Source organism: Styela clava, chromosome 11 (assembly GCF_964204865.1).
Source record: "Styela clava chromosome 11, kaStyClav1.hap1.2, whole genome shotgun sequence".
Classification (NCBI taxonomy): Eukaryota; Metazoa; Chordata; class Ascidiacea; order Stolidobranchia; family Styelidae; genus Styela; species Styela clava.
The window spans coordinates 14,440,730-14,461,258 of record NC_135260.1 but is presented as its reverse complement, the minus strand read 5'-3'; the positions used below and the strand labels follow the sequence as shown (position 1 = coordinate 14,461,258).

Sequence of the window (20,529 nt, the reverse complement as noted above, 5' to 3'; positions counted from 1 at the left end):
ATAATTCCTCCCAATCAATCACTCTTAACACATTCGTGTTGAAGCGGTAGGTTAATACCAACCAGCGTTTCCTAGGTATCCCAGTATAAATGAGAGAACAATGAGCGACACCTGAAGGATAGCTTTGTTTTCATTCCGTATTCTGTCGGGACTTGGTGTTCTTGGAACTGAAATTAGTTGTAGTGTATTAAATCGAGAAAGACCATTTTATATTTAGAAAATGCCACAGGAAAATGTTCTATATACATAGAAGACTATTTCGATCAACGTTTTACATGAATAGACTCACTATCACAATGGCGCATTCTGTAAATTGTTACAGCAAGATACACTGCACAACCTATTATTCCGGACATCGGTAGGAAAAACATGAACGGCACCGTAAATTTGTGCAGTTTCAAAGCTTCTTTCCTGTGAATAGATATTAGAGGATTACAGACAAGTGGATAACCATGTTTTCAAAACGTATTTCTCCATTAAAGACAGGATGAAATTGAGATATCGAGGAAAGTATGCTGTGTTTTGTAAACAATACTGAAGTGTTTACAAACTGAAATTGTATCCAGCCTCGACTCATTATTGATATTTATTCCACATTTATCAATTTTACCCTGTAAAACTAACATACACAGTTTTGCGTCTGATTTTCAAACTGGAAAGATCAGACATGGTATTACGTTTCATTTTTTCGAAAATTGCAAACGTATTTCATTAATACAAAAGCGGAGTTATAAGACAGCACCTACCAGTACTCTATTGAAACAAAATGAATTGATGATTCATTTAATTTTAAATTGTAAATAATTTTGTGCTTTCAGAAAACCAATATTTTGACTGGAAAATCAGATTATCGAGCATAATTGGAAATTAAAATATATACATACATGTCCAAAGTTCTTGGAATTAAACTGGTGCGGCAATAATATCAAACGATATATATAAATTTATTTTACGAAATCAGATTTATAAAATAGTTTCTTGCCACAAGGGATCTCATCAGAATTTAGGTATTTGTGAAATTGTTTAAATCCCCAAACCCAAAATAATATGTAGAAAATATAATTGTACAGAAAATTACATTGCATTATTACCATTCCAGTGGCACTGCAATGCAGCCCGAGTATTCTGCATCTGGTTGTACTGGATAAACAGTCGGAAATATATAGCGAAATATTGCTGCTGTTAAGAACACTTCCAACCAAATAACAGCAGCCGTAATCTGAAAATATAAAGATAGTAATATTCCTATGAAAATAGGTTTACGATTTAAACAAATTGACTAATTTATCTGTCTCAAATTGTGATAAAATCAAATCCATATAAAATAAATAGATATACCTTTGCCATGCTTGGTGTAAACACACGTTTGACACGCATTGGACACTTCATCGCATACAGACGAACAATGCTGAATATTAGAATATGTTGTACTGTAACGTATTCTGTCCAAACACGAATACTATGAGACAACTGAAACAAATATAAAACAAATATAAAAATCGTTAGGCTGATGCAGATGTGCCTACAGACTCGGTACTGTTCCCGTAGTAGCTGATGATACAGCAGTACCGCTTGTATCTACCTTGTCAAACTCCAATCATTGGAATAAAAGATATGTAGTTCTCCGTGTGACATGGGATATTATGCCAGAATACATGCTTGCGTTGAGATATCAAGGTGTAAAGAATTCCACGATTCACAAACCAAATTTTGACCAGCGCCTATTGCACTTACAGTTGTTTCACCAGTGTGCCTGATTTAGGAAAGAAATTTATCTCCACCAAAATCTAATAAAATACCATTCTGAAATTCTATCATTGGGAGAAATTAGTCAAAACCTCACGCCCATCCTACACAGTTCGACGACATCGTGTTACGGCTCATGTGGTTCGTCGTTAACGCGGGAGTTTCCATTACAGTAATTTTCGCACAGTTACCATAATATAGATATTCCGACGCGACTTCACGAACTCACTCAGAAACTAAAGAGAATGATCCATAAGCAATGCTACGAGCGACCTCTAAAATGCCAGGAGGTACTAACACTATAAAGAATTATAGTGTGAGGTTGCGCATTAGTGTATACCAATTTGTCGCGAGACTTGAAGCAGTTCGCGTCAATACGATCAGGAAAACAGCTATAGTGTACTAAATTTATCTGGTAGGTACACTGATCGTAAACGAACGTCAGTTCACATACAACCGAGTTTGGCGGCTGAAATCATTTTTCGGAAGAACAAGTTCCGGAAGTTCAGACGAACACAATTGATGTGTTCCAACCAGACGGAATTTGAGTGATTCTGGTAGTCTTTTCTTCAATATTTCGAAATCAAACGGGTTTAAAATTGAAAAAAAAAATGATAATTTTTTATTCAGATTAAGACCTTTACTAATCATAGTGACATACCTACCCCCACTCGAAAGTAAAAAAGGTTTTTATTACATCGGGATTTTCTGGTGCCATGAAGTTTAATTTCAGCTCCGGGTTTGTTGAAGTGTTATCAAATTCAACTTAATATCCAGACAGAAGTTTGAGAAACGATGATATCATATGACCAGATTTCGCATTGATCAAGACCCTGATAACCTAATATATTCTCAAAAAATGACTTACTAGTTACTACAGTATAACATGGCTCTTCGAGTAGCATTTCTGTAGGTTTCCAATCGCAGTACCATTGTGATGGATAAAATAATATTGGAATCTTCACTGGTTTATTCGGCAATTGCAAAACTCGATTAATTGACTGATTCTGTCTAAATTATTTTTGTTAATGTCTTTCCTTAATTTTGTTCAAACATTTCTGAATCTACTTTTATTGACTGCATGGAATGTGCCATCATTCCGTCAGAAAAACTCTTGTTCCAAACATTCAGACCCGAAAGAATATTAATTAATGTATACAAGTTATTTGACGTATATTACAAATTATTTGAATCACATGTATACCAAAACAGCCTAATAATCTTATCTAATTATCATCATCATCCATTAATTGATTGTGTTTCCTCAGTGATATTATACAGTACCGAATTGTTCACCTAAACCATAGGTTCTCAAAGTGCTCCGTACGGAGCCCCAGGGCTCCGCGAGAGAAACCCAGGGGCTCGGGGAGCTATTCGATTACTTTTCAAAATATTGACTTGGCTAATTTTGTAACTGTTCAAAGAAGCAATAACAGCTTCGATAAAATCTGACAACAATATAGCCTCGAAATATGGCAAAGAGGCGGAATTAAAAAATGACATTATTTATAAGCAGGAGCGCAGCCACGATTCTTAGGAGGGAGGGGATTCAAAATTGGATTACATTAATCGCGATTAAAAAGGATAACGAGATTTTTGTTGGGTAAAATATTCAATCCATGACCGATGCGAGCATTAAAAGTGTATTGTCGTTATAATTTATTTGTGCTCATCGTTACTCACGTTTGATTCGAGATTACTATTAGGATTACTAAAATGAAAGAATACTATTCTAAAGTAACATAAAATACGTGATAAACTGCCAGCTATAAACAAAACTGGAGTCTTATTTTTGCGATCTCGGGATTTGTCAAACTTGATTTGTTCTCTCGCACTCGAGAATATTTTTAAGCAAGATATCGCGTTCAAAAAATCACAAGGTCTGGGCAAAATACGAACGATTGAAATTTATTTTATCGCATGCGGCTCCGTCGGTAGTTTCAGAATGAAAAAAAGGTAGCCTACATCGCGCGCACAATTGACTGTGTTTCGATTTCCCATGTTACTACGATGAATAACCAAAGAAAACCTAACATAACACCAAATTTTGTGATTAACAATGTTTATGAAAGCGTTTTAAGGTCTGCTGAAACCAAACTTATAGTGTGATCTTCCATTTTAGGTTTTAGTTTTAATATTTTAGAATGCCGCTTCTCAATCAAAAAATTTGAGTTGCGGATTTACCTCTTTATTAATTATGCTTTTTAGCATTTCGTCGCCGATGACCATAATATGTTTTTCACATTGAACACATAATTTCCCACGAGAACAAATAAGCAATTATTGTCGTCATTGTGGAACAATACATGTATATGCCAAAGAAAATTTTCGATTTAGGGAGAATAAACACCGGCGTAAAGATGTTTAAGGTTTAAAAACACGCCATGCTGACGGAAATAATCGGCAATTATAACAAAATGCAATCGCGCACGTTATTAGCGGCTCTTTAAGTCTTCCAAAAATGTCGAAAGGGAAAAGATTCGACCCCTAATTATTAATATGTTTGCCAAGTGTCAAATTTACAGTTTAAATTAAGTAAAGTACTTTTAACTTACTCAGGAATAATAATCGGAAAGTAACAATTTTAACATTTATTTTGGGGATTCGTGAATAATAGTCAACCTTTTCAAGGGCTCCGCAACACAAAAAGTTTGAGAACCCCTGACCTAAACAAAATCGAAAATTATATGTGCCCCGGATTGTCTTTATACAGTGAATCAAAATTAACTTTCCCAAAAACATCTTTAAAACGTATGGCGTATTTCATTTGCCTGGACGATAACCAATAAAGTCACAGCTATAACCAATACAACCTGGTCTTATCTAAGTGATCGGGATATCGATGCTTAACAATACATATATTTTGTATGATGATAATTATATACCATTACCATTACCATTATTTGGACGAGTTAATGCTGACCAGATCGAACACAAAATTTTAGAATCGTCAGTGACCTAATTAATATTGTTCCATCAAAATAGAGCTAAATGTTAAATGAAGAAATCAAAAGATGCATCTGCAAATTTTCTTACCTTGCAAAAGAATTCTGGTCCAGTGTATGCCCTCAAAGACCATAACAAACTATAGGACTGAATAGAACTATTAGAAGCAGAAAGGAAATCTGAGATGCAAAGACTCACAAGAAGAATGTTGAACGGAGATCTGATAAACATTGAAAAAATCGAAAATCAGCTTTTTTTATTATAAATACAATAGAAAATAAACATAAAGCATATAAGTAGGCTAATCTACTTTTGCCACATAAAAAACAACTTTGAATGAAGTTTGTGTTATCTTACTTGGACAAGAGATAACATTTCGTTGAAAATGGAAATTATCTTTTTCGGAAGTAACTGAAAGGGCATGTTACGTGCCCCGAAATGAATCGTTGCTATGTATTAAAAACCGTAATGTTTTCTGTAATCTTCTGTTCCTGTCGAGGTTATCTATTGCACTCATCCGTGACGGCATGAGCGACCCAAAATATCTTAATCTGAATCCATAAATTTTTAATTACTTCTTCGAAAATGAAGAAAAAAACACTTGAACTTCTGTTTGCTCATGATTGCGTCAAAAAGTTTCTGTCATCTATGACGCTTAGCACAAAAGTTATGTATGTTCTCTCTAGAATATATATGTCCCATTTGACCTGGGTTCTGTTTATTTTTGTTGGGGGGAGGGGGGGAGGCTGTATTATCGTCGATTGTATTGTACCATACTCGAGAAAGCGGGAAATCATTGTCGCGATAGCTTCTAAAAGAAATAAGCCAGTAGTAAACTTATGGCATTTTCGTATACTACTGATAGAAAAAAACTTAAATTCTCGCCATAACTTACTTTTTAAGCTCTTTATTCTTTATGATCACAAAAATTGTCAACCCGTTTGCAAATACTCCGAACAGCCCCAAAATGAGAAATACAGAAAAGAATATAACACGTTGTGTGGGAGTAAATATCTGCGTTGAATACCTGAAAATTTCAACTTTATAAAAGTGGAGTTTATTATACCTTAGTCAACAGATATAAGATTCGACTTGTTCTAAGAAGTTGCTTGTCTAGAAAAACTAGAAGTTGGATGTTAAAATGTATCCAACCCCACATTCACAAGGGAAAGGGATCTCTAAAAAATTATATTCATGGAAAATATATACCTAATAAAATTAAACCTATATACAATTTCGTTCCATGAAATAATATATTTCATTTCTCAATAAAAAGAATTGTGACACATACCAAATGAACGTATCTGAATCTTTTGTATTGGATTCTAGACTGCTTTCGAAAGTGTTCACACTTTTGTATGCACCGGTGGTATTCATGTTTCGGATGTTTTCTTTAATCTTTGTTCACCAACAGCTTATTTTATTTTTATTATATCGTCGTGGGTTACGCTATATATATCACTTATTTAAAATAAAATATATATCATACATTTCAATTCCAACTGTCTCATAATAAAAAACTGTATTGAAATATTATAGAATGTGCGTTTGGAATTAGTAGCACTTTTGTAAAGTACAAGTCAAACATTTTCATTTCATTTATCTTTTTGATTTTAAGCCAAATATGGAGAAACATTAACGTATTTGAATGGTGTTTAAGCGTTCGATTCATATATTTTCAGTTATGATGATTTGTCAGAACCGCAATATATTACAAACAAATTTAAATGCACACTCAAAGAGAACTTTCTATATTACCATTGGGATTTTCAACTTACCTTCACCTTAGTTTCAGGCGATTAAATAAGTATCACCCACTCTCCACATAGCCACGTTGCTCAAAAGCTACCTACCATGCTACTTATACAACATTATATCGCGAATTCCGACGCCAGAAATATATATGCCAATTTTAGTAGAACCTGTAAAAATTTCTTCCTATCTTAATATTACGTAGCGAGAACAGCCCCTCGACCTCTAATCGTGGGTACCAATATTTAGAACCAGAATATTCTGGACGTATTCCAACAATTCGCAAGCTTGATTCGTTGAAGAAAAAAACAGAACGTGAACTTTTATGATGGAGATTTGCCATCTTGTTCTAAAAGTAAAAACAGAAATTTTGGAGTTGAGCGGTGTAGAAATATGCGAAAAATCTTGACGCAGTGAGTGACGCAGATTTCTTCACAAAGCTATATTTGGAAACACCAGTTTCGGATCTATCTAAAAAAGATTACCAAGGGTAATTTTCGGATAAAGATTGTCCTTTTTTCCTATTTTGTTGAAAGGCGTTGTTATGTTAATAAAAATTTATCAATTAATCTAAATTATCATATTTTGTTTTTAGGATAGAAGGAGTAGCTTTTTCAAATTTAGACAAATTCGCTTATTCCATCGTATTCATTTTTTTTTTTCAATATTAAACAGTTCAATATTTGGGACAATATCAACATGAAATAAAAATTAGACAAATATTTATTTTAAATTTTTTTAAAGCGGTTTTGTTTCTGAAACAAGCCTCTTCAGTTCAAAAACGACCTAATAACGAATAATAGCTACAAATTGTATGTGATGCCCTCAGGGTCCAGCCTGCATTGCCTAATGGCAAATCCAGCACTAGTCCAGCCATTGCGACAAACTAAATTTTATTGTGATCCGGATAATTCAACCCTAATTGTTGCTACGCTCGCTAACGAGATTGGATATTCTTCTTTCGCTTACAGTACGTTTTTCCAAACGACAGTGAATTATAATATGACAAGTTACTTATCACAACTGTAAGATAAATGTAAAAAAATGCTATGAACGTAGCATCTAATTGATATGTTAAGGTAAACGATACATACAGAATAATGCGTTCTAACATGGATTGTTCCAATATCGTTTATGTCTTGGCCATTAGTATATTTCTTATGAATTCAGCGATCAGCTATTGTTGGGTATATGACATATCACTCACTAACGGCTGAATCTGTATGCATCATTGAGATTTAAGCGATTGATTCCACACGTTAAGTTTGGGTAATAATACATACAAATTTAGCAGTTCGCAGCGCTTAGAAATATATGTACAGTTTAATACAATATTAGTTTATTCAAGAAAGAGTTCCAATATCCTTTTCGTTACTAACACCCTACTAGCGTAATTTGTTGTGGGGAATTATGGAATAAGTTAATTATTGCGGCTGTATGAATTAACTCATCAATTTCGATTAACCTGGTGCTCAGCTACGGCTTTACCGGTACTAACGTGAATGAATGTTTCCCCGAGCATCGACTTCCTTGGTTATATTCGTAACAATTGCCGCATCGAACCTACGAAATATCGTAAGTGTAATATGTTATTATTCGTATCGATACTATTTAATACAAACACATTAATTTCAATGTTATTGTTTATGGTGTAACCAGAAAAAATCGATGAAATCTGAATCACCAATGATTGGTGTCAAGGTGCAATTTATTTTTAGTATTTTTTATTTTTTGAAACAAAGTGTACATATGGATCGTTTTGTTGTTGTTCTTGTTGTTGGTATTTTACTTCTTATTGTTATGAAAAAAATCAATTTTCTCCTCAACTACTGGACCTATTGATTTGAAATGTTTAGTGGCTGAAGATTTTCTTTTGTGCTTCAAGGTATTACTTTAATTGCTATCAAAAATTTCTGTGGTTTTTATAGATTTCGTTTTTTCTATGCGACGACGTCATCAAAATTGCGCACTTTGCCGTGGTTCCGTGATCACACCTCAGGGATCCTGTGACATGATGCCGGTACTGTGAATCAGCGGTTCCCAAACTTTTTTCTGCTAACCCAATTTTCTTGAAATCGAAGGCTACAGATACTCGCGACCCCAAAATAAGAATAATACACCAATTTCGAAAATCAGTATTTTCTATTTAATTATTTTAATGAAAACAATGCGTCTGTATATCACTTGTAGGTTAGAGCAGGGCTCCGCAACTACTTTGACCCCCAAAAAAATTCCTATCGAAATTCTCAATTCTCTCTTCATCAATTCTCTAATTTCTCGCGACCCAAGCATTTGGTAAGCAAGTAATAGTTATCGATTTCAAGACTATTATTGACAGTAGCAATTTTCTTGCACAAAATTATATTAAACATGGCACATAAAATCTCGGTATCTATCCTATCATCAATTCTTTACTGCAATTGAAATAAAACACCTACGAAGACAAAATGAACATTTAGTTGTTTGATTTAAACTTATATTTACCAAAACACAACTCAAAACTAACAAAAAGCACGCAAAAAACGATAATATTCACAACCATGAAAATATGTCTAAGTGACACAAAAGTGCCCTAACGGCTCCTAAAACGTTTATTGTTACGTCACATTTTGCACTTATGCTGATTGGCCAATGTTTGGAAGTCGATGCTCGGAGAAACAACCATGATTCTAATTAGAGGTTTATAAAGTTGTAGTGCATAAATACGCTACACAGTCGCGATGCTTATATTTATGGCAAATTTGAATTGTTTTGCGACCCAGTGAGGAGGGTTTCCTGACCCAAATGTGGGTCGCGACCCCGTATTTGCGGAACCCTGGGTTAGGGGAACGTTGGTGTGACGTTGCTGTACGTAACCTCTCAGCACAGTCACAAACAAAATGCAAAAAACACCAAAAACAGTTCAAAAAACAAATGGTCTATTGGACTCAAATGTTAACCTTTATATTCACGTGAACGGTGAACATTTTCCCAATATTTAAAAATATAGAACACGTCCGGCGATACGCCAGAAACATGGAGAAACACTCAGAAGATTTGTTAACACATCGCATTCTATGAAAATCACGATGTCAAAATCTCTGAGATTTGAAACAGTAACGAACGCCGAGTTCTTTGGCAAAACGTAGACCTTGACTATTTTAGTCCAGCGTCAAGAAATTACAGATTGCTCCATCACTTGAAGGTAAAACAGAGTATGAAAGTAAAGTGAGAAAAAAGAGTAGCCTGCAGGGTCTCATCTTTTTCAGATGCCTTTTTATTTACTTGAATTTCATGTCGTTTTATTTTTGGATCTGCTATGATATCATGTGTAACGTAGCAGGGTTTTAAGGCGATGGCGTTCGACTGTAATATACTGTGTAGAAAAGACCGTATTCTTCCTCGCTAAATGACAATTTAATTGACTTTTGAAAACTGGCCAATACTCAGACGTGCAGACCTCTGCAGTACAGAGGTTCACAAGATAAGCAGTCAAGAAATATTAACACCGCTCCAACGGTGCACTTGCAACGAACACGGACTTAAAAAGGAACAAGCTATTGAAAACACGAACCACACGGTGGAATGAACCTAAGATATACGTATATCACGTTACACACGTATAAAATATAACATGCTTCTTTTTTTGGTTTGCAATATTGCAATACGAAAATACAACATTGTTCACTTTTATTCGAAGGTGATGTGGACAAAAACACGTAGGCCTGTGTGTACAGTATAGATTTTAGACACGCGCGAGAAAAACCAAAGCGCTTTCGCAACGGATAGAAACCTGTAAAATATGTTTACTCGGCAAAGACACTACCAGCAATCAATAAAATACATCGAATTTTGGACCAATCGCTTAATAAAGCAACGTTACCTTGTATATTCGGTTATCAAGCGGTTACACTGGTATCAAAACAACATAATTTCTGCACAGACCGGTAAAAACAGGTTCGCGGACCAGTGGCCACTGGTTTAGCCTGCAGGTACTCATGAGGATTATTACTATAAGGTCAACTGCTTATTCGAATGTAACATTATCAAAAAAGGTATAAACGGGGACTATTATTGACGCTCACTCAGGTTATCACTCAGTCGCATTTACTAATACCCGTGACCAGCACAAATTTCACTTTTCAACTTTTAACTTCTTGTGACTTGTGTGCGTTTTCAACAGAAGTCGGGCGTGTCCCTATATTTGTGCAATGCTCTCTTGATCTTGTTGGACACGAAGTGAACCTATAGATTGTTTCAATATTATCATGTTGTTAGAATTCTTTGTTACGTTCTTGTTCTCATTGTTATAACGCATTTCCCTTTAAATCTGATTTGAAATAATTGTGTAATGATTTTTATGGCCGAACAAACTTAAAAAGCCAATATAATGTAAGTTAAAATGAATTAAAATTAAAACACATCTTTTATCGAATAATTTTCAACAAAATAAAAAAAATCGCTTTTCTTTTTATCTACTGGACTAATCTACTACTAACTAACTACTTTTATTTATTTCAAAACTGTCTGTGGGCTCTACGGGATTCGTTTTTTGTGTGCAATGACGTCATCAAATTTAATTAATTGCGCACCAAACGGCGGTTCCGGCATCGAGTTGGTTGCTTTCCGGTGATCAGTCGAAGTCATATGACCTGCGGCACTGGTAGTCTACCGTGGAAGATTGCATACTCATAATACTTCGTTTTGACCACCGTATTCGTATATTTGAGCATTGCTTCTTTTTTAATTTATAATCAAAACACAGAAGAGGAAACTCATTTATGTATCATGGTCATCTTCGATCAAAAACTAGTACAGCTAACTGGTACAAAAACGTAATTTCCCAAAATATGATTATTAATCCACGATTCAACCTGGTCACAGAGTGACATGCCACGGGGCGAGAGCAAGCTTAATAAAGTCCAAATTTAAAGTTTATGGCTCGTACCACGGGGCTGTGGAGTGCCATTCCATTGAGCTGAACAACTACAAGTGATGTGATGAAGATTCTTTTGGTGAATTCATCGGCGGAATATTGTAAAAATATTTTCTCTGCCTGTTGGGTCCAGCTTCTCGGAGACCAATGGTTTTGAATTGGTATTGGTTGTTAATTCTTCCTTACCAGCGCCAGTTGAATCCATATTTTTGGAAATGTTTTCTCAAATTGTTTTCTTCAATGTTATTTTGAATATTGATAAATTTCTTGATTCTCTCAACATTATTCCAAAGTGAGGATTTAATAACACATCGCTTTCGATTTCTGTAAAATTTGGGTATAATCATACACAAACAGAAGTTCACGCGCAAACAAAACTAAATAATTTTCGTTTTTTATTTCGCTTTTTCTTGGGAGGGGGGGTGGGGTGGTTCACCCTGTATAGGCATACAAATTAACAGCATAAAATATTGATTATGAAGGGCAATGAAAATATAAATACATCCGTCGGCATAAATTTGAGATTATTGAAATAACGTATTTACAAAGCATAATAAATATTTGATACGGTTAAATGTTTATTTATTTCGTCGATTTTAATTTCAATTTCTGCCAAATGTGACCGATCGCGCATACTTCTTTAGTTAAATGCACATTACTACATGAAATAATCTATTGATACATTCAACAAAATATGTATTTGGTATGTTATTAACAAAATTATGCACGTATCGATTCTAAATACATATTTAATGAGTATGCAAAATCGACTCAATTCACCTGTTGAAGGGAATAAACATGACCTACGTCAATGCACTTGATAGCTTCCGTAATTTATAACCTAATCATAACAGGATTGTTGATAGTTTAATTGAAACCCCACATAGTATTTTTATATCGATACCATGTAGTCGAATTACACGGTTGAGCTGACATCACCCATATTTAATAGCACGACATGAGAACAACTGATTAGTCAAAAAAGCCACTCGTGAAGTATTCGTGGTAGGTTTTTAATTAACCGAACTAGTCAACAAACAGATATGAATTCGAGCTCATATTTTGGTAATTTTGGTAACAATGTTACCGAAATTGGAACGGTGAATATTACCCGCCCACAGCACGGAATGTAAGTATTTTTGTACCAGTATTATGAGTACTGCATGTATTTAATATAATATAATTTTTTGTTCAGTCAATTTGTGGAAAAGGAAACCCAAGCCATGACTAGAAATTAAAAACTAAAAATAAAAAGAAAGAAATATTATCAGTTTCAATTTATCCAATATATCAAATCAGAAACATTTTAGGAAAAGTTTTCTGCGTTATATATTTGTCAATCGATTGAAAATTTTTTGATAAATTATTGTAAAAGTGGTAATGAAAGAATGAAAATTATCTGAACTAAACCTTAAAATTAAAAAGTCGATTTACGAACGGATTCACTAAGACAGCAGTCTCTAAACATTTTTGTGCGCACAGCGCTAAATACCCGGGAGAAAACTCACCGCGCTTTTACTCGAAGAAACATTGCTGCCTATAAACAAAACTCAATTTTGCGATCGTTAATGTATTCTCTTTTAAAGTTTGTGAACATATATATATATATATCCCTGATGAATGAAAAAAAAGGTCAATGTTCTTCAACATCCCTGCCCGATGTTCCTTTAGAATGCTAAATGAATCATCAACGTTCGCTAAACTCGGTTCAGAAGAGAAATAAACTGCAACTAGCGTAATTGCAGCATGTGGTGTCTACCATATTGTTACCTATCAATGGAGGCAGACATTACGTAACAGTTAATTAATTTCTGTCAATTTCTGCCGCGCACCTTTTGAAAACCGCAAAATCCCTCCTTCTCGCTAACTTGAATATATAACACATTCAACATAGCCATCTTGGATGTAAAATAATTCATGTAAATTCTTATTTTTAGATTTGATCCAAGTATATTCAGTAATGTGGAAAGAGTTATATTCTCTGCGATAATTGTCATCCTAGGAATTTTTGGAGTAGTTGCGAATGTGGTTACATTTATTGTGATTTTCACATCTCCTAAACTAAGCAAGTATGTACAACTTTATAACATCAATGTACAACAATGCTATTTTTATGAGCATTTATGTTCTTCACTGTTCATTGATTTCATTCATGTCTTCCATTTGTTTTATCCTTCTTTTTGCTTCTTTTTCACTTAGTATTTTCAAAGAGTGGTATTGTAGAATGAGCCAATGTAACGTGTATAACAAGATCTAACATAACAAAAAGTATAGAAGGTAGCGTGAATACAAAAGCTAAACTGACCCCCAAAATAACATACACATCATATATCATATTCGACTTGATATTGTTATTGAAAGAGTATACCGGTTTTGTAACCACGGCTGTGGTGGTTATCTTTAGTGTAATGACCTAAAATTGAAAAGCGAGTTTTTCAAACTCAAGACCGTATGGAACGGTATTGGTGATAGCTAACCTCTAGCCACCTTCATTTACTGTCAAGTCCAACCAGAACAGTAAACATATTCAAAAAATACAATTTTAGGTCCCCGTTCAATGTTCTCCTCATGAGTTTATGCGTCTCTGATTTTCTGTCCGCTTGTAATAGTGGAATGCAACTATATCATTACATGTGGGGATTGCAAGAATTCACAAATGAGTTCTTTTGCAAGGTAAGTATTTTCGGTGCTTCCGAAGCATGCAAACCAAGATGGCGGACATCGGAACGTAACATGGGAAACAGGTTAGGGTTAGGAGATGATTTTTTTCCAATTTTCCTTATTTTAGTCCTATTATCAGTTCGAAGACTAGCCAAGAGCCTCCCGTAGTATTTATACCTAAAATTATGGCCTAACCCTAACCTAGTACACATGTTACATTCCGATGTCCGCCATCTTGGTTCGCATACTTCGGGAGCCCCGTATTTTCAGTGGTATTCTAATCAGTGTACCATTCTGCAATCTTCTTTCTTTTCATAGAAATGTCTAAAACTCCACCCTGGTTTAGTGTTAAAAATTTGTAATTCAATTCAATGTCTTATTCAATGTATTGCACACTGGTTTTAGAATATTATTAGTATACCAGCTAGCTACATCGTAGTGTGATCGTTAGCCAATTAGGATGTCCAGCGCCAATTACCATGTATAGAACATTTTGTTACTTCGATTATTTCCAATTTCAACCATATCTGGAGATATTTGTCAACCAAAAGATGTTACTCGCTCTGTTCTTGTATTGCGATATTTAACATAAAACTGTTGTGCATACATAGTGATTCTTGCTCATTATAAACAATTTTTAGTCACAAATGTAACAAAAATTATATATTTTTACCTAGGCAACTTCCGGTATCCGCGTTTTGACAGAGTATGTGACAATACAGCATATTCTCGTATTTAGCATCGTTCGACTGTTTGTCATCCAGTTCCCGTTGCAAGCCAGCTCTTTCAAAAAGAACCATGCAAGGGTATTAAGTTTATCTCTTTACTTTCAACATATAAAGTATGAATAATATTTTGGGTGGTAGAATGACAAAATTGAATAAAAATGCATCCAGTACCTAATAGATATATGAACATTTTTTTTTTTTTTACCTATATATATATCTAATGTAAACTAGTCAATCTTTTAAAGCCAACTGTTGCTAAAAAATATAAATTGACGAAGATAAATTTATGTGATGAAGATAAAAGTAGGAAGAATTTTATTTTGAAGTCAAGTTTTTCTTTCCACATTCAATATTTGTAACGAACACCAAATCTTACATATATATATATATTTTTTTTTATCTATATATACCTAATGTAAACTAGTCAATCTTTTAAAGCCAACTGTTGCTTCTTGAATATAAATTGGCACATATAAATTTATGTGGTAAGGATAAAAGTAGGAAGCATTTTACTTTGATAGTAAATTTTGCTTTCCTCGTTTAATATTTGTAACAAACACAAAATCTTATATCTGGTACGTTTTATAAATTTCGTCAATTTTTTATTTATTTACAGATTATTGCTGTAATTATTTGGATCGAAGTCTTCTTTGCCGCTGCAATATTTCGCATCATATTTCCAACAGTTTATCCCGTCAGACCTGGTGAAAAATATTCAGGATGTACATCTGTTGGAGAACATTGGTAATGGCAAATAAGTACTGTGAATAAATTGTGATAAGATAGGAGCAGATGCTAATATGACTATAGCTTGTATCGGTGTAGACTCTGTCAAAAATACTGTTGGGTTTTAAATTATAGAAATCCTGTAAAATATTTGTTTTGCAAGAATGACTGGTTATGGTATGATATTGCATGATCAAATTTGCTCATTCTTTGGTGATTCCGCGAAAACATTATATCTTCCTTTCTTTAATTAACAAATTAATATTTTCATGATCTTCCAAATTAAGTATCAAAACTTGCGGATGAGAAAATTGGGGAAATCTGTTTTGTGAAATATTACTCGATCTGAGTGATTTAGTCACATGTTCACAAATAAGTGGTATGTTAATACCCAATTAATTTTTAAATTATTCTGAATTTTGAGGGCATGTTACAAGTTAAATTATACGACATAAGTTTTGCTTACCTGTATAATATACCTTTATCGCTAGAGAATAGTAATACTATATGCGTTATTCAAGTTATGCTCGCGAATCTTCCAAAAAAAAAATAATACATTTTTAGGCGCGACACAGCAATATTGTTCCAGAGCTTTGCTGTACCAATTATGCTCTTTCTTCCGATGGGCGGCATCGTCATTTGTACAATTTGTATAATCACGAAACTCATATCAGTACAAAAGCAACGAGGTAAGTACTAGTTTTATAATTCAGCTAAAACAGACCCGAGCATACAATACATACAACATGCGTATCATTTTTAGGCGGTCGCCACCTGCATGTATTTTGCTTGCGTCGAAATTTCAATTCTCGTCACAAAAAAAAAAAGTAGGATACTTTAATCGAAGAGAAGGATTGTAATATTTATCAGTATCATAACAGGTCATTATCGGGAGGGTAAAAAATGTGAAGTCATCCATGGCGCACTTTATACAATGTATAATATATGCATATATAATATACTTTTGTAAATCCTATTTAAGATCAGAAAAAGTTGTCGATGAGATTCGAATTCGTGACTGATTTAGAAAATTTCAGTTTGGATTTCTTGTAGAGAGCCCCGCCACTAGTGTAAAATATGTGAGATTTGAGAAAACATTTTTAAGCTGTGGCAGAGTCTTTTTTGTCGAGAGCTTTCAACAAAAAATTGCTCATCTTTCATGCTAAATGTTATTAATAAATATTTTTTATATTTTGTTGTATATTTCAGCCACACTCGGCCAAGCAGTTTCACGTCAAGATAATAAACAAAGAGCTGCATTGATTCAAACCATTCTTATAGTATTCTCCTTTCTGATTGGATACTCTGGAGGTGCAGGTAAAGTGTCCTATCGATTTCTACCAGTCCTATCTAAAACACAGTAAATCGTAAATTATGGACACAGAGAACCGTATCGAACCGGTCCATCTTCAAGGCTCATGAACGGACACGGTTCGTTGAGCACGAGCCCGCCGAAAACGACCAAAAAAATCCATATTGTGGCGTGTTTTGAAATAGCAATGTTTGAGGTGAAACGGAACCCCGGTAGAAGTTTGTACGTGGGTCGACGTTTCTTTTTGATAGCTGTTTCATCTCACACTTTACCGTTTTTACCTTTGTACGGTGCTTTGGTAGCTTGTATGATATTTAGACTCGGATTCCACATAGGAAATTTTTATCGAAAAATGAAATGAAACAAATTGAAAAGTTCAATATTACGCTTTATTAGCTGAGTAACTAATTCTCTATATTTTTGCCTAAACAACTTAAAGTGCTGATATATCGATCAAAAATGCTCTTCTTGAAATATTCATTAAACAATCTCCAATGCGATAATAAATCTCATGAAAAATGATCATACAATTATTTCCGATTCAATCGAATGACCTCAAATACTGTACAGTAATATTTTCTTGGATACCTTTTCTTTATTTCTCTCATATATTCACACCATGTCAATGAACCTCGACGTCGTTTCGACTTATTTTTCAATATTTATTGGGCAAATATGGTAATTTAATTATTTTTATAGCGTTCAGATTTACTATCACGACCAAAGTCTTATTCAAGTTTACAGCGAGAACTAAAAGGATGTTTGCCTTGACTGCATACACTGTGTTACGAACGAGCGAATGTCTCAACCCCGTTTTCTATAACCTTTCATCCAGGTATTTTTATCAAAGTTTTTCAATTCCACGTTAAAATAAATCACTTAAAAATTAACAGTTTGTTTTATGAAAATGTTTTTAGTCAACTTCGTGATGCTACGAAGGCACTTCTTGGAAAAAATTCCAGCAAGGCTTCTCTTCCGAACGCTAGACACAAAGCAACAATAAGCTCAAAGATTCAACCTCCTACCTAAAACTTGATACATCAATGCGTCGATTCAGTCTGAATTATCAAAATGAACATTATTTATTATGTGTTATATAGTATTCTAGGAAAGTTTCATACATATGAAGTACTTTTAGATTGACTCTTGTTCTGTACATCTATTTATGAGTAATGTTTAAGGTAAGCTGTTTTTGAGTGTTTCCACAGGCGAAAAAATAGGCATATTGTGCACTGACCAACAGACGCTTTTTCACTATTCTATAACGCGTAAACTCACAAAATTGTAGATATGACAGTTTTACAGAAATGCGAATATATTCATGTATATATATATTTTCTGGTTTTCAATTACGCCTCAGACGTCGGTGTCCGTTTCTTTGAACATTATTCATTTTGTAAAGTTATATTGTTATCTTGCCATTTACATCTGATGATGTTACTTAACATTTTTGAAATTTAGTTTTCCAATTTCTGTTGTCGTGATTAGTGTTTTGTTAGAAGAATGGAATGATGATTTGTTGGTATGTCGATAAATAAACAAAATAAAAGGATCAAAGCACAATGTCATTGCGCGTTTTGCTATCAATACATCAACTGCTATGGCAAGAATGAGAAAAAGTTCATGAAAAAAACAGGCCAACCAATATCCCCGTTGTCGACGTTCACGTGGATTGTGTCTGGGAGAGTATATGTAAATAATCATTGTAGTGTAGCAAATGTGGATTGTAACTATGGATTATAATGTTATTTAACCCCTTCATATTAATATTATCTTACGTCTTCTGAAAATAGTCGACTTTGTGATTCGCGTCAGCGATCAGCCTTCGTCTTATAGCCTTCTTTGTAAGCGACCAATTTGATGACGTATCGTTTCCGGCCACGCCGAGAGTACTGAAATATATTGTGCTTGTGATTTATTTTGTTTTTGACTTTGTTAAGATTTAAGTGTTTTCAATATATCTGTATTCGGATTGGATTGTGTAACTTTCAATATAACAATTGACATGCAATACATTGTGTGCTTTATTGACCTCTGAAGGAGTACAGATTGTACTTGCACATTCGGAGTACAGGCCAAACAATTCCCTATAGTAGAGTTTATTTTAATTGCCCATTCGACTTCGTATACATTGACAGTTAGAAAATGTCTAAATTCAACCACCTACCTATTTTGTTGCAAGCCACCAATGATTCCAAAACCGACATTTTCAAGCATAATAATTTATATAAGCTTTTCATTATTCACTGTTTAATTAATTATCGTTTGGTATCGTATGGTACGTTGGAGTTGAGAATAAAGACATTGTCTCGTGGAAGTGTCTGACAAAGACTTGGGGGATTGGTCAGTCGAGGCGCTACCGTTGCTATTCGTCGTCGTCTGACGACAGAGGAAGCGAAGCCTCTTTCTCAATATCTTTATTTAGGAAGTGGTGTATATTTTTCCATTAGCGATACAACTATTTCCAAATTATAGACATGGGTTTATAGGTATATAAATATATATATAGATATATACAGTAGTGTAGATAGACGCTCATTTTATATTCAATTCACGAAACAATATATTCAGAGAGTCACTGCACAAGTGGAACAAAAACAGTTTAATAGCCTTGACCTGAACAAGCACATGATAATTTTCAATCTAAATGTCCATCTCGAAATATAGCGCATTTTTGCTGAGCAGTGACCGTCGTTTCTCACAGTAAACTAAAACTAGAATAACGATAGAATTTAACATATATGACCTGTAAACTTGTTGTCTAGGATGCTCACTATTTCCCAGCAGAAAGCACACTAGCTCACGCAACTTTGAACTATTTTTTATTAGAAACAACAAAATCAAGGTTTCGTCATATCTTTGCTGCATCTTGGTAATAATGAGAACAAAAATAATTACTTGAAATAAGCAATTTGAGTGGGTTAAAATCATGGCTATATTACACTCGCATAGCCACGTCGAAGTAGTAAACAACATCAACATGGATTGTATTCATAAAGACAATCATCAAGTCACCATAGGTGAAAGAAGCTCCAGATGTCGAAGACAGATTTCGAGTTTGATTCTTCATGATCTATCTGACCTGTCGCACCTGATTTTTTTTTTTGATTCTTTCAAATAAACAAGAGATCAATGTTAAAATACAAGCGAGCTATGCTCAAATATACACGTCACGCTGAAATTCACTGTGGTACGATACGGTAGCTTACCAGTAGGCTTGACCACAGAACCTGTTCGCTGATCACGTGATCAATATGTGTTTGCGGAATCGCCACGTGATGGAAATTCTGATGACGTCATAGCTCAAAATAAAAACGAATCCCATAAAGCTCACAGGAATATTTGAAAATAATAAAAGTAATAGCCTTCTAGGAAAAAAATCAATTTTTAATTACTGAAAATGTCAAAGCAATTGGTCCTGTAATCAAAGGGAAGAACAACTTTTTAAAAACGTGTCAAAGAACAAGAACAACAATAATATGATATTGAAACGATCGTTATGTCCACCGACGTGTCCAATAATATGAACACGAAGATCGAAGGACTACGTCAAAGTGACAGATTTCACGAGGCTGATCTTCATGACATGCCGTATGCACATTTCACATCGGTTCATATTGGTTATGAAAAGCAATGAATTATAAATACATCCGTCGGTATAAATTGGATAATGTTGAAATGACGTAGGCTATTTACAAAGCAGAACGCATATATATATGATACGGTTGAATATTCGAGATTTT

At 34.2% G+C, this 20,529-nt stretch overlaps 1 protein-coding gene and 1 long non-coding RNA gene across 2 annotated transcripts; one reads left to right on the top strand and one right to left on the bottom strand.

Moving 5' to 3' along the window:
• Positions 1-40: 40 nt before the first annotated feature.
• On the bottom strand, positions 41-6,146 carry LOC144429577 (uncharacterized). Its single transcript, XR_013478874.1, has 5 exons — positions 5,984-6,146; positions 4,783-4,912; positions 1,092-1,219; positions 290-411; positions 41-167 (listed from the first exon to the last, which is right to left on the bottom strand). It is a non-coding gene; the product is annotated as an uncharacterized LOC144429577 (long non-coding RNA).
• A 6,189-nt stretch (positions 6,147-12,335) lies between these two features.
• On the top strand, positions 12,336-19,093 carry LOC144429693 (uncharacterized). The gene is made up of 9 exons (XM_078117862.1): positions 12,336-12,488; positions 13,297-13,428; positions 13,906-14,032; positions 14,698-14,826; positions 15,365-15,492; positions 16,039-16,163; positions 16,684-16,791; positions 17,486-17,621; positions 17,704-19,093. Exons 1-9 carry the CDS (start codon positions 12,403-12,405, stop codon positions 17,813-17,815), a joined length of 1,083 nt encoding a protein of 360 aa, XP_077973988.1. The 5' UTR covers positions 12,336-12,402; the 3' UTR covers positions 17,816-19,093.
• The last annotated feature ends 1,436 nt before the right edge of the window (positions 19,094-20,529 follow it).